A 12,798-nucleotide genomic window follows, 5' to 3' on the forward strand; every position below is an offset into this window, starting at 1 on the left:
CTACTATTCTTTTTGCTTTTATTAAAAAATAGATCAAGAAAATACACACACTGAAGCCCTGTGGCCAAAGAGGCTGAGAGCTATGGGGAAGGGACAGGGGATAGGCAGGCAGGACACCAGCAGGAATGTAGTGCCAGGAAGGCAGGGGTCCCAAGCTGGAGCACAGGTGGCAAAGGGGATCTGGGGGTGGAGAACAGGAAGAAGCCTGTGTCCTGGGGTGCAGGCACACCTGCCCAGGGCTACTCTCCATATGAGTTCCTCAACTTCAGTCTGCTCCATGTGGAAGCCCATATGTCTTCACAGGCCTCCCTGATGCCCAGGTGCCCACTCAGGCATTGATGGCTTTCCAGCGCTCACTGTCTGTGCTGTTGATGCTGCCCGTGTGGCAGGGCATGGAGGCAATGTCATCTAAGTAAGCCATTCCAGCAGAGTCGAACTGTGTGCTGGAGTAGCTGGCTGCTGAGACCCCCGCAGGCCCTGTAGACTCTATGCCCTCACGCCGAGCCACTGCGTAGGGTTGTGGCAGGTGCATGTCTGGCTCTTCAGCCTCATCCACTTGACATTTGTAGGAGAAAAGGATCTTGGGCTCTGAGCTGGTGAGAGAGTGCAGAAGAGCCACTGCAGTCAGGAGGAGCAGAGGCTGGACAGAACCACAGCTCATCTGCAGGAACCTGCAGGAACCCTTGAGCCCACTGAGATTTGCTTTGAAGCTGGTCACACCCACACCTGAGAGATGGGACAAGTTTCTATACCTCCCTACCCATGGGTGTGTTGGCCCTCCTGGTGACAATAAACTAAACCCTAGCCTTCACCAGCCCTGGCCGAGTGTGACCCCCATGCCTGCAGCACATGGCCACCCACTCATGAACCAGGTCATCGTCTTCAGGATGGCTAGAGGAGGGTTACTAGAACAGCAGCCTATGCATATGGGCGCAGGCAGCTGCCTAATGCAGCCTTACTTCTTAGGCTCCCTAGGTCTTCCCAGAGATGGTCCATGCCCACCACCCCAGCCCTGATAGGAGAGCAAACTGCTTCCTGCACTTCTGGGCAGGGCCAGTCCCTGTCTTTGTCCCTAGCCTCTGATGCTCCCCACATGCACCTATGCACACGGCACATCCTCCTTCCAACTGGGGTCCGCTGTGAACCCTCGGGGTCCCTGTCAGGTGCATGTTCCCTGAGTGCATTCACACCTGCTTTGTTCTCCTGGTGTCTCTGAGGTATTGCGGGGTCTGGCTCACAGTAGGTGCTTGCTGATAAAATAGGTAATAGAACAGCACTGCTAAACTGCATCCCTATCTCTGGGGAGATGCACCTGTCTGTGCTTGCTACACATCCACGGAGAGGACATCTACACAGATGCACCAGTGTGCCCGCCACTCAGTGCCCTCTGTGCACCCACCTCCCTGGCCTTGCACACAGTAGCTGCAGGCTCAGCCACATTGGAGCACAGAGGTCTAACCATCACTCACCCAAAGAAGCCACGGAGGAAGGCCACATAGATGAGCGGTGCAAAGAAGCTGAAGTATAGGAAGGTAGTGGCATCCACACAGCTGTGGTAGGGAGCAGGTCAGCACGGCCGGGACCTGCGGCCCTGCCCTGACCCGATGCCCTGCCCAAGAGAGTGGGAAGCCCTTCTGGCACAGTGGTAACCACTCCACCCCATACCTAACCCACTCCCATGGGGTGCACCCTCTTACCAGAGCCCCTCAATGATGTTGGCACACAGCAGAGCACTCCCCAAGCCCTGCAGCAAGTTGAGTGTGGCCAGGATGCCTGCATACACGTAGAAACTCCTCCGTGCTGGGAGGCAAGGGTCATGAGCTTCTGAACCACCCTACCCTTAGGGCCCAGGTCTGAACCTTGGGGTTCTTCCCCTCCCCAGGGATCCCCAGCTGCAGGCCAGGAGCAGACCAGTGCCCTCATGCCCCTATCCCAGCAGGTACTCACAGGGCAGGGATACACGCTCCTTCAGTGGGGTCTTGGGGAGAATTACCACCAGTGAGTAGACCTGCAGAGACAGGGGTGACAGGGAGGCCGGGCCAGGCCAGGCTACTTCACCTGCCCCCAGGGAGCACGCCAGACCTCACCAGGAAGAAGAAGCAAGAGCTGACCAGCCAGAACTGGCGACCACCGTGGCCATAGATGTTGAAATCCTCAGCTGAAAGATGGGAGTCAGGGTACAGGATCTCCAGAGTCCCCTACAGTAGGCAAGAAGGTAGAGTCAGTTCTACCACTGAAGCCTCTGTTGGCTTTCCCGTGCACAGCCCAGGGCACTGCAGCATGCCAAGCCTTGCCCCAGCCATAGCACCCACATAACTCCAGGTACAGTTCAGACCCTGGCAGAGTCCCTTGTGGACAAAGCCTTCAAGGTGTAGCCCTACCCAGTCTGAAAAAGGCCCATAGCATATTCTCTCAGGCACTAGCTCTCACACATTTCTTAGCCTTTCCTAGGCTCACCTATGGTCTACGTCCAAGGGAAGTTGGCCCTGCCTAGTCCGTGTGACTCCTTGGAAACACTTTTGGTTTAGAAACATGACCCTTGACACCACCACCACCACCACCACCACCACGACCACCACCACATACCTGGGTGACTGAGTAGGCCAGAGACAGTACTGTGGTGATAGCCAGCACTCGCTTGATGCTGGACTTGCTCTCTAGGTGACCTGTAAGGCACAAGGGTGAGTCAGCCTCTCCTCCTAAGAGTCATCTCTGAACAAGTGCAGAAAGGGTAGGGAGAGCGGGCCCAGGTTAGAAGACAGCCCTGCAGCATACATACCAAAGGCAAGGCCCAGGATGATCACGCTCAGCTCAATGGCTAGCAGGAAGAAGCGGGTGATCTCCCACAGGATCTGGGCAGAGAGGCACAGGGTCAGCTGGGGGAAGGCTCCACTCAGCCAGACATCCCTGAGTCTCTCCAACAGAAACAGGGTACAGAGAGTACATCATAGCCTGCACCAGGCTGGCCTCCCCCACTGCACCTTGTCAGCAATGGTCGCAGCATCAGAGGCGCTGACTGTCATAGAAACCACAGCCCTGGCAATGCCTACCAGGGCTACCACAAACACCTGCAGGGCAAGAGAAGAGAGTGTGGTGTCAGAACCAACGAGGCCTCACTTCTGCAGCATCCACTCAAGAAGGAGAGGCTTCAACTAGACAAGGGATGGGACATGGTGGGTCAGAGTGAGACCTATGAAGGCATGTTCCGCACAGGGTTCAGGCATGCAAACTCCACTGCTGCCCATCCCAAACCCTATCAGTTCCCTGTGGTTAGAGAACCAGGCAGTGAGGGCTCAGACCTAGCCCTGCTGCTCTCCTGCTCTATGACCTGAGGTAAGTGATAGCCATGTCTCCTTGCATGCCCACCACCCATCTTTAGTAGGAATCTCAGAGTCTGACCACAGAGGGACCAGGGGGAGCCACTCAGCTCTCAGATGACATCTGAGTCTCAATATGGCATATTCCAGGCAATCAGGCTCCTCTCCATATGGAGAAAAGAGCCCCACACCCTGGAGTGGGGGATATACCCAAGGAGGTCACCCGTAGACCTTCTGCCTCATGTACAACCTTGTTTCATATCCCCAGAGTGGCATACACAGGGCTCACCGAGGGCTGAGACTAGAGGCCCTCGCCTCAGGTAACCCTGCCGCAAAGACAGTGCACAAGTGGAAGAATGGATGGCTGTATGGGGCTGCTGTGGACACTTTTCCTTACCCAGAATTCATTCTATCCCTCAAGCACCAGTTTGCCATCTTCCCATAGGGATCACTTGCCTCCCTCAGTCAGCATGGTCGGCTAGCTTGTCTCAACCTTTCCCTTTCTGTGCTAGCCTATTATTGACTCAGGCATGAATGTGGGATCCTAGGTAGATCAATCCAAGGACAGGCTAGGTCTCCCCTAACAGCCAGGAAAGAGGGACTACTTAGTGTAGCTGGAAAAGCCAGGTGAGTTCCCAGCTGTCCTTGGCATCACCTCTTTGGGGAGAACCAATTGCAGGGGAAAGCAAGAGGTAGAGCCCATGGATCCAGCCATACCTGAAGCCATTTCCATTATGGAAGCAATTCATTCATTTCCCTTTTGTGCTTATATCAGAGATGGGTTTTCTGTCACTGACTGGAGGAAACTCACCAAGATGTAGAAGGTGATAAAAATGGGGCTGGAGGTGACACGGATCTTGGCCCGAGCTAAGGGAAGCTTCCAGAGCAGGAAGATGAAGAAGAGCACATTGGGAATGAGCAGCAGGAGGTCCCAGTACCGGACCCTGGCAGGGGGCACAGAAGCTGGCTCACTGGTGAGGTAGGTACACAGTTCCCCCAGCCCATACACCCCCGACAGCCCACCCACAGCCCACCCTTAGTGGGGCCAGGAACCTACCTGGAGGAGCCGATATCCTCATATAGCAGCAGCAGGCATTGGTGGGGCTCACTGATATTGGATGCTGTGGGCGGCCTATTGGATGCTGTGGGCGGCGGCCACGCTGTGCTCCCATTGGCCTCCTGCAGGCTGTCCATCCCACCGGCAGTGGCCCTGAAAACAAGCCCATGTGGTTAGAGCACAGGGCCCTAGCCCTCCTGGTGCTTCAGGGTCCTCTCTGGAATGTCTCTGAGGATAGTATTCCCTTGGTGAGGCCATGGTGATGCAGAATGACTCCAGCAGGACTGCATTGGGAAGGCTGAATGACATGTCTCCCAACTCCACCTTGCAAAACCCACCCACCAGCTGATCGCTGAGGCCACCCAGCCACTAAAGACCTCAGGGGAACTGAGGCTTTCTGTCACTGATTGGACAGTGCTCTCTGCTGCACGGGCAAGAGAGATGCAGTTGGAGAGGGCCCCTGGAAGCACAAGGAGGTCTCTAGGGCAGGGCCTGAACACTGGTACAAAGAGGGCAAAGGGGGTCATCTGAGAAGGCCAGGCTACCAAGAGAAGTTGGAGGCCAGAGTAGCCTAGAGGCCAATGTCTTTCAGGAAAGTCTGGAGCAGGAAAGTCTGGCATTCAGACTGGAGGACCAGAGAGCTAAGGGGTCTGGGGTCCCTAGAATGCCCTGGAGGACTACTGGTGGCCAGAACACCCTAAACAAGGAATCTTGGTGAGAAGATTGTCTGGGGATGGCAGTAGGGCCTCCTTCAGGACAAGCTGAGCTCCAGAACTCATGGGTGGCAGTATTAGGATCAGTGATCTGAAGGGAATTTCCTCTATCCAAAACAGCCAGTAGTCCAGCAGGAGATGTGCACAGGTGAAGCAGTGTCAGCCTTTGACCACAAGATGGCAGTAAAAAAAATGAGCTTGAACTGCTGGCAAATGAATGGGCCTCCCATATGAGATGTAGGTGGATCCAGACTCAATAGTGCCACACGTGACCAATTCAAGATCAATACAGAAACATAGCTGGGATTGACTTTGTAGACTGGGGTGGCACACTAGCCCCAGGCACCCCACCCAGTATGGGTGCACAAGCATGTATACTACCAAAAAAGCTTTGGAAACCTTTTCACAGGAAAAAGGCTGGTGACCTATCTGTGGCAGGAGTGGCCAGGAGCTTGGCACTCCTGTGGGTTTACCAATAGCACCTCTGAGCAGCAGCAGAAAGAGACAGGGCTTGGGGGGACTCAGGAGAATTCTTATTTTTCAGAGCCATTACATTCCAGTGCTACTTCTGTTGAAGGGTCAAGAAACCCCTGTGCTCAGGTCCCCCAATCTTCTCTGCAACAGGCCAGGCCCTAGCTCTCTGATTTGGTATACCCCCAGCTTGCAGATGGGGAAACTAAGGAGGTGAGTGTACCTGGCGACTAGGAGATACCCCCAAAAGAAGCTGGCTTCTTCCTGACCATGACAAAGGTGAACAGAGCAGCCATCCTTTGCTCATGCACCCTTCTGCTTGCCCAGCAGATCTAACCAGGCATGCGTGGCATATCCAGCAACTTATTGGGTTGCTCAGACATGACAGGGACACTACACTCCTGAGGTCTTCCTCCCAGGGATGGGAGGAGGGCAGACACAAACGCTTGTCCTTAAAAAGCACACTTGTGATGGAGAAAAGCATCGAGAAGACAGCAGAGTGAGACACAATGACAAAAAAGCAGCAGACAGGGTGGTCCCCAGTGTTCACAGGTCTTACCAGCAGAACCCTGGGTATCAGTCTGCTTTCCCCAGCTTCCCTTGCAGGAGGGACTGGCCACGTGGACACCAGCAGAGTGTGGTTCGCCAGTTTCAGGTTGTGCCCTTCTTCCTTCCTGTTGGCTGGAATATGGATGTGAGGGTGGGAACACAAGCAGCCATGTTAGACCATTAGACAGAAGCATGTATTGAAGTCAAAAGCTAGCAAGGAAGATGTTTCATGGGTCCCTCCATGCATGCCCTAGGCTGCTTCCACAGGCTGATAAGCAAGATAGAATGACCCTCCACCTAGTTATCATGGGCTTGCTTCACAGCTAAGGCTGAATCCCAGAGCACGTAAGTAAGTTGATTTAGGTTGGTGTTCAGTCAATATGATATGCAACTGAGTAGTCAGCCTTGGAAAACTCTGGATAAAGAGCATTCCTTGGAGAGAACAGCAAATACAAAAGCCCTGAGGTAAAACTGGACTTGTTCTAAGATGAAAAAGAATAGGCTGGGCAGCTGGAAAGATCAACACAGTTAGCAGAGCTGGGTCAGATGGAGCAGCACACCTACAAGCAATGTAATTTCACTCCCCGAGTACTGGAAAGGGTCTTTCCAGTACTGGGTCCTGTTTCATGTGAGCAGGCCTCGGAGAAGGTAAGACAGGGAGGAGGTACTAGACAGTCCACAGTGGGAAAGGTCAGAGAGAGGAGTCAGCCAGCAAGAGGGCCCCACTTTCCCGAGGGTGCTCATCACCCCTGCTCTGTTTAGATGTGGTGAACTCTACATGGCACAAACGTCAAGAAATGTAAGTGTATCCAAGCCTGGCCAACCAGAATGTCCCCGTACACTAGCCAGTGAGAATCTACCCTGCTGAGATCAGCAGGCCAACTGTGACTCTGGGCTAGAGCTCTGGAGAGAAAAACTAATAAAGGGCAGAGCCACAAGGTAGATATAGAGAGAACCTTTGAACTCCTAGTAATGCCTGGATTCAGTTACACACGACACCCATCCTTCCCAGCCATAAGACCCCCAAGTCCCCTTCACTTCCAGGATGTTTGACTTTGACCTATCAATTTCCCAGACATATTGTTTCTTTATTTTGCATTGCTGGAGACTGGACCTATGTTAGGCAAGCACTGGACCTACATCCCTAACCTTCCTTTTGAGACAGGGTCTCCCTACATTGTCCAGCTTTGAACCTGTGATTTTTCCTGCCTCAGCCTAATAGCTAGGGTGACAACAGGCCTGTGTCCCCAGGCCTGGTTCCTAACTCCTGTAGGTTATGAAATTGGCAAACCAAGCTAGAATGGTATTCCTGGCCCTGCCTCTTGCTTGCTATGTGACCTTGGGTGAGTCACTTCCCTCTTGAGTGTCACAGGGTCAATCATAGCTACCTAGCAGGGTTTCTGTGACCGTCAAAATAAGGCAAGCCACGAAAATGTCTACAGAAGCCACACAGGCAATAGATGACTTTCCTACAGGTTTAAGGAATGAACACCGGCTGAGGGTAGGGGTCTACCCATGGACCTGGGTACCTTTAGCAGGTCTAACGACTATGCAGGGAAGGAGGACCAGAGGTATCAGCTACCACCTGTGCCACTCCACTGAAGGACTGGGAACCCAGCCTTGGGAGCCACAGTGCTCAGAGGTGTGGCCACCTGCTGCCCATAGTCCAGCTATCCCCTCCAGAGCCTGGCACCCTGGCAAGTTCTATACCTAGTAGTACCTCAAGATACGTGCCTCTACCTGAACAAGTGGACATTGCTGAGCAGGCAGAGCCCTATCACCTGCCAGACCAAACTCCTGACCCAGAACTTTCCTGCTCCAGCTGCACTGGGCTGGGAAGCAGTCAACAACACTGCAGTTGCCATGATGCTTGTGCTCCTAAAACAAGTGAAGTGATGATAACAAACATATTAGGTCACACTCCCAGTGCAGACTCGGTGCCCTGTGCTTCCCTAAGATCGCTGGGCAAGCACCATCAGGGTCCCCATCAAAGGAAGGAAGGGCAGGTATGGTCCAGTGGACCCACAGATCCCACCCCCTATACTAGGACCCAGGACTTCTTCCCCAGACCTCCTGGCCTTGGGCACTTGCAGTGACAGAGAAGTGAAAGGAGCTGGCCCACCAGGAAAAAGAGGAAGGAAAACAGGCTGATTGAGACAAAGAAGGGCTGCGACATCTTGAAAGAGCAACAGAGGTTCAAGGAGAACCCAGGCCTCTGGGGAGCAGGGAACTGAAGTCAGGTTTCTTCCACCTGTGAACCTGCAAGGGCAGCTCTGACCTCAGAGCATTCCCCCAGAGGCCAGGCTCCTGCCCACGGCTCAGGCCGCACCTTCCTCCCACTCTCCGAGGCTAGCCTGCTGGGCCTTAGGTGGGACACCCCCTCAACACACACATACACACACACACACCACACACCAAGGGCCTTCTCTTCCTGCCCGAGGAAAAGAGCTTGTCTTTCTCATCTGGGCAATGGGATTGCCCAAACCTTCTAAGCTCGTGTATGGGACCCCTACCCAGTGGGAGGGTAGCAGTGCAAGCAGCCTCAAACACTTGTTTCTCTGCCTTACCTCCCAGGCTGCTGAGCCTCTAAATCTAGCAGCAAAGCAGCATGGGAAATCTCCAGAGGATAGAAGCTATGTTCAAGGCTTCTCTCTGAACCTGTCCGCCTTGGTGATAGAGAAGAGACTCTGTCCTAAGGCGTCACTGAGACCACCAGGAAGAAGGGATAGTCCAGGAAACCTGGCCCTGCCAATCCTTCTTGCCCTTTTCTACCCACCAACTTCTATCTCACGTACCTCGAGGGGCCTTTGTGCTCGCTTATCTTCCCCCAGTTTGATCTCCTTACTTGACTCTGTGGTTACCTCCGCCCTCCAAGTGAACTTTAGCATCTCTAGCCCACCTGGGTGTTCTTTCAATGTGTGCTTTGTTTTGTTTTTTTTTAAAGACAGGTTCTCATGGGGCCCAGGCTAGCCTCCAACACAGCATGTAGCCAAGGCAGGTCTTGAACTTCTGATCTTCCTGCCTCCAACTCCCAATTCCTCCACCACCACGGAGCTCGTCGGTGTGCTGTTTATAGGACTAGGCCTCCATTGGCAGCAGGTGTATTTACATGCTTTCTGTCTGCCTGTCCGAGGCCTCGTGACCCAACCCCCTAGAACGGAGCCCGCAGAGTAAGAGCTCAACAAAATGCTATGACGCGCACAAATTTCCAGCCCAACGCAACCGGGCTGGACAAGGATTGAGGGTCGATGTCCCATAGCCACAGCCCCTCCTCCTTACGGAGCTAAGAGGAGTTGTCCCTTCCTTCCGCAAGGCCAGGGAGGTAGCGCCCGGGTTGTCCTTTCCGGCTGCCGCTGAGCTCGGGCTGCACCCAGAGCTGCCGGTGTCCAGCTCCATACAGGGTCCAATCCTGACCGCTAGCGTCCCCAGAAACTTCCCAAAGGCGGTCCTGCGGCTGCAGCCCTAGTGGCACAGGGACAGGAGGGGACAGTAGGCCCGCGCCCGAGCCCGGGGAAGGAGCGGGGCTGGGCCTCCCCACTAGCTTAGCGCAGGAGGAGATGAAGACCCGGCAGCGATTACCTGAGAGCCGGGCTGCGCAGGCCGCGGGGCTCCGACTCCCGGTAGGCTGCGAGACCCGGGGAGCGTCGCGCAAGAGCCGCGGCTGAGGTTCGCCTCGGGTCGGTCGCAGGAGGCCGGACGCCGCCAGCGCGCAGCACCCGCAGAACCCACAGGACCCGAGGACTCCCCTGGCCCTCCCCGGCAGCAGCGACTGGCCGGCGCCCAGACTGGTGTTTTTCGTCTAGGCAAAGCGGCGAAAACAGTCACGACCCCTGTTTGTGGCACTCAGTCCCGCCCCCGGCCTCCGGCAGCAGCCAATCGTAACGGAGTCCCTCCCAGAGTGGAACTGGCCAATAAAATGCCTCGGAGGGCGAGGCCGACCGCGGAGCTCTTAAAGGTTCTACAGTAAGCCTGCAGTTGCCCCGGAGAAGTGTGGGTGACAGAAACTTCTACCCGCAGAAGAATCTCTGCCCCGCTCACCCCTAACGCGTGTCGGGACAGCGCACCGAGCACGCTCCGGCTTTGCCATGCATCTTCCTGCGGTCATCTATTCCTGCGGTCGGCTCTGGTCCTCCGACCGGTTCGCCCCACCTCTCCGAAGGTGGAGCCTTGGGGACCCGCCGCCCCGCAAAAGTGACCTCTGGTCACCTGGACCAGAGAGGAGGGACGAGAGGGCGGATCTTCCTCGGACGCGGTGTGCTTGCCCACTTCAAAGGGACCTGGCGTTTACAGGGCTCCAGGCCCCCTGTCCCAGTCATCTTGAAGGCTGGGTACTATTAGTTGCGTTTTCCCGAGGGCACCCGACGTTTCTTGAAGGGGTTAAGGGATGTTTTCAAAGCCATCGGCCTAGGGAGTGAACACACCAGGTCTCACGCGTAGGCAGGTGCCTTCCAGAGGGACGCCTTCCCTGACTGTCGCCTCCCCCCACCTCCACCTCCCGGACGACTCTATGGTGTGCGACACCTCCAGGGCAACTCAGAGGCCTGGCCTTATTTCAGGCCATCTCCTGCCCATCTTGCACAACTTCGGCCACCCACAGGAGCTTCCCTGTAGACATTCAAACTTGTGCCTCGCCTCCCCTGCTGGGCCTCTGTGTCTCCTCACACCCTCTCTTCATGGAGAACTTCCTGGTCTCTCCCTCAAGTGACCGTATTGACATGTCTGCCCCTTCTCAGGCATCCAGTGGCCCAGGACCCAGCCCATAGTGTGTCCCAGCAGCATTCTGAGGGCTGACTCAGTGCTGTCGAAAGGTGTAGGCAGCTGTTTATTTTAGGATCCCAGGATCACCCAGGACAGCACCATGGGACTGGAATGAGGCTGGGCCTCCTTGTGACTGGTGTTAGACATAGCTTCCCTGACACTTCCAGATTAGGTTCCCACGTCAATTTTGGTTTTAGGCGGATAATCTGGCTACAGGTTAGCAGTTGTCTCAGCCACAGTGGGCAGAGAAAATCACCAAGAGTTCTCAAATTCCTGCCAAGACAATACAGTACACTGCTTAGAAATAATGGCAAAAAAAAAAAAAAAAAGTGTCCTAGGCCCTCCTTGGCTTCCAGGGGTCAGAACACCACTGTCCTATACTTACAAAGAGAAAGGCCACATGAATTGAACTCAGGGCTTCTGCAAAGTCAGTACATGCTCTTAACTGCTGAGCCTTTTCTCCCGTGCCTGTTGCCCCCACCGCCACCACCATCAGTCACACTAGGCAAATAGGGTGTGGTGGGATTACATGCCTATAATTCCAGTGCTCTAGAGGCTGAGACAGGAAAATCACCTCTATTTTGAGGCCAACCAGGGCTACATAACAAGACAGTGTCTCAGAAAAACAAAATATGCTATTCTGCATTTCCTACCCCGGAATTTTGGGCTCCATGTGTCTAGGAGATTTTATGGCATTTGGGGAGTAACCAAGGCCATCAAGAACCTCTTGCCGTGGGGTGTCCCCTGAACACAGGATAGTGTGGCATCCAGGAAGACACAGGAATGGGGATCTATCAGGTAGTGTACCTGACTTGCACCAGTGCAGGATGTGAACAGCTGTGCCAGTCTTCAGAGCCTAAAGCTTGTTGGGGCACTGGGACCCTCCATATGCCTATTTCACTCATTGCAAACCCCGCCTCTTTCCATCCACATTACAGGAAAGGGATAGCCCACCTTCAGGGTCCTTCCAGGGCTGTGGTGACTCCACTACCCTCTGCTGTCATGGGGTCTGGCAGAAGGTGGCTCTGGTTTGTCTTGTCCATGACACCTTGCTAGTAAGGATGGATGAGCATGGAGTGGCGGGCCAGTGGTGGCCGATGAGATTCTGTGAAGGGAAGAGGTAAGTACTGTGAAGAAATGAGGGCTTGTCTTCATTGGAGCTCATAGGGGTCTAGTAGCCTAGGGCAGACTCAGTCATCTTTTCAAAAAAATGTATCCTATCATAGTGACAGAATATGCTCTTGACTTTTCTTGGAGTCTCTTCCATCGAGATGCAGCACCTTCCACACTGGTGAATGTTGCTGTCACCCACATAGTTCCAGGTGGCACAGGGGTTTCCAGCTTTGAGGGAGGCCACCAGCCCGAGAAGGGTTGCTGTACTAACTCATCTCCCTAATGCTCATCCTTTAGCACCTCGGGGTGTCTCTTGTATGATGAGGCCTGCAGATGCCACCTTCTGAGCTTCCTTCCATGCTTCCCCTCCCTGCCCTACTCTACGACCTGTAAGAACCATCCATGCCCAAGGCACCAAGAACTATTCAAGCTGGACATACAGCAGAAATCCCATCCTCGTGAGATTCAGCTGTCTAGGACTACAGGAACAACAGCAGTCCCTTACTGGACGCATACAGCCTATCTTACCCCAGCCAGTATGAATCCCTCCCTCTTTGATAAAAGCCCACAGCAGCCTGAGTGCATGAAGGACTGAATCTCAGAGTTTTGGAAGAAGTTAGTATCAAATCAGGAAGAAATCAGAAAACAGTTTCAGCTGCATCAAGTGGCCATACTGACACCAAGGTCTCACAGCTTAGGAGGCCGGATTGGTCCTTAGAGCCTCGAGCAACCCAAAGTTCAGCTCCGTCCTTTTAGCGTGACAAACCCTTTAAACCTAGGTGTGCAGGCGGCCTGAGTGCAGCCTTTTGAATGCTGTGGG

At 54.3% G+C, this 12,798-nt stretch overlaps 1 protein-coding gene across 7 annotated transcripts; it reads right to left on the minus strand.

The window, feature by feature from the left end:
* Position 1: 1 nt before the first annotated feature.
* On the minus strand, positions 2-12,787 carry Tpra1 (transmembrane protein adipocyte associated 1). 7 transcript variants are annotated; one of them, XM_035448510.1, is made up of 13 exons: positions 12,657-12,787; positions 11,820-11,970; positions 6,118-6,239; positions 4,375-4,527; positions 4,129-4,261; positions 2,982-3,068; positions 2,780-2,852; positions 2,587-2,666; positions 2,088-2,198; positions 1,948-2,008; positions 1,698-1,800; positions 1,470-1,550; positions 2-593 (listed from the first exon to the last, which is right to left on the minus strand). In XM_035448510.1, exons 4-13 carry the CDS (start codon positions 4,509-4,511, stop codon positions 329-331), a joined length of 1,131 nt encoding a protein of 376 aa, XP_035304401.1. In that variant the 5' UTR covers positions 4,512-4,527; positions 6,118-6,239; positions 11,820-11,970; positions 12,657-12,787; the 3' UTR covers positions 2-328. The 7 variants fall into 7 exon arrangements, with proteins under 7 accessions (XP_035304401.1, XP_027284472.1, XP_027284473.1 ...); XM_027428671.2 differs by lacking the exons at positions 11,820-11,970; positions 12,657-12,787 and adding exons at positions 9,387-9,569; positions 9,687-9,929; XM_027428672.2 differs by lacking the exons at positions 11,820-11,970; positions 12,657-12,787 and adding an exon at positions 10,146-10,266.
* Between the last annotated feature and the right edge of the window lie 11 nt (positions 12,788-12,798).

Source organism: Cricetulus griseus, chromosome 8 (genome assembly GCF_003668045.3).
Source record: "Cricetulus griseus strain 17A/GY chromosome 8, alternate assembly CriGri-PICRH-1.0, whole genome shotgun sequence".
Lineage (NCBI taxonomy): Eukaryota > Metazoa > Chordata > Mammalia > Rodentia > Cricetidae > Cricetulus > Cricetulus griseus.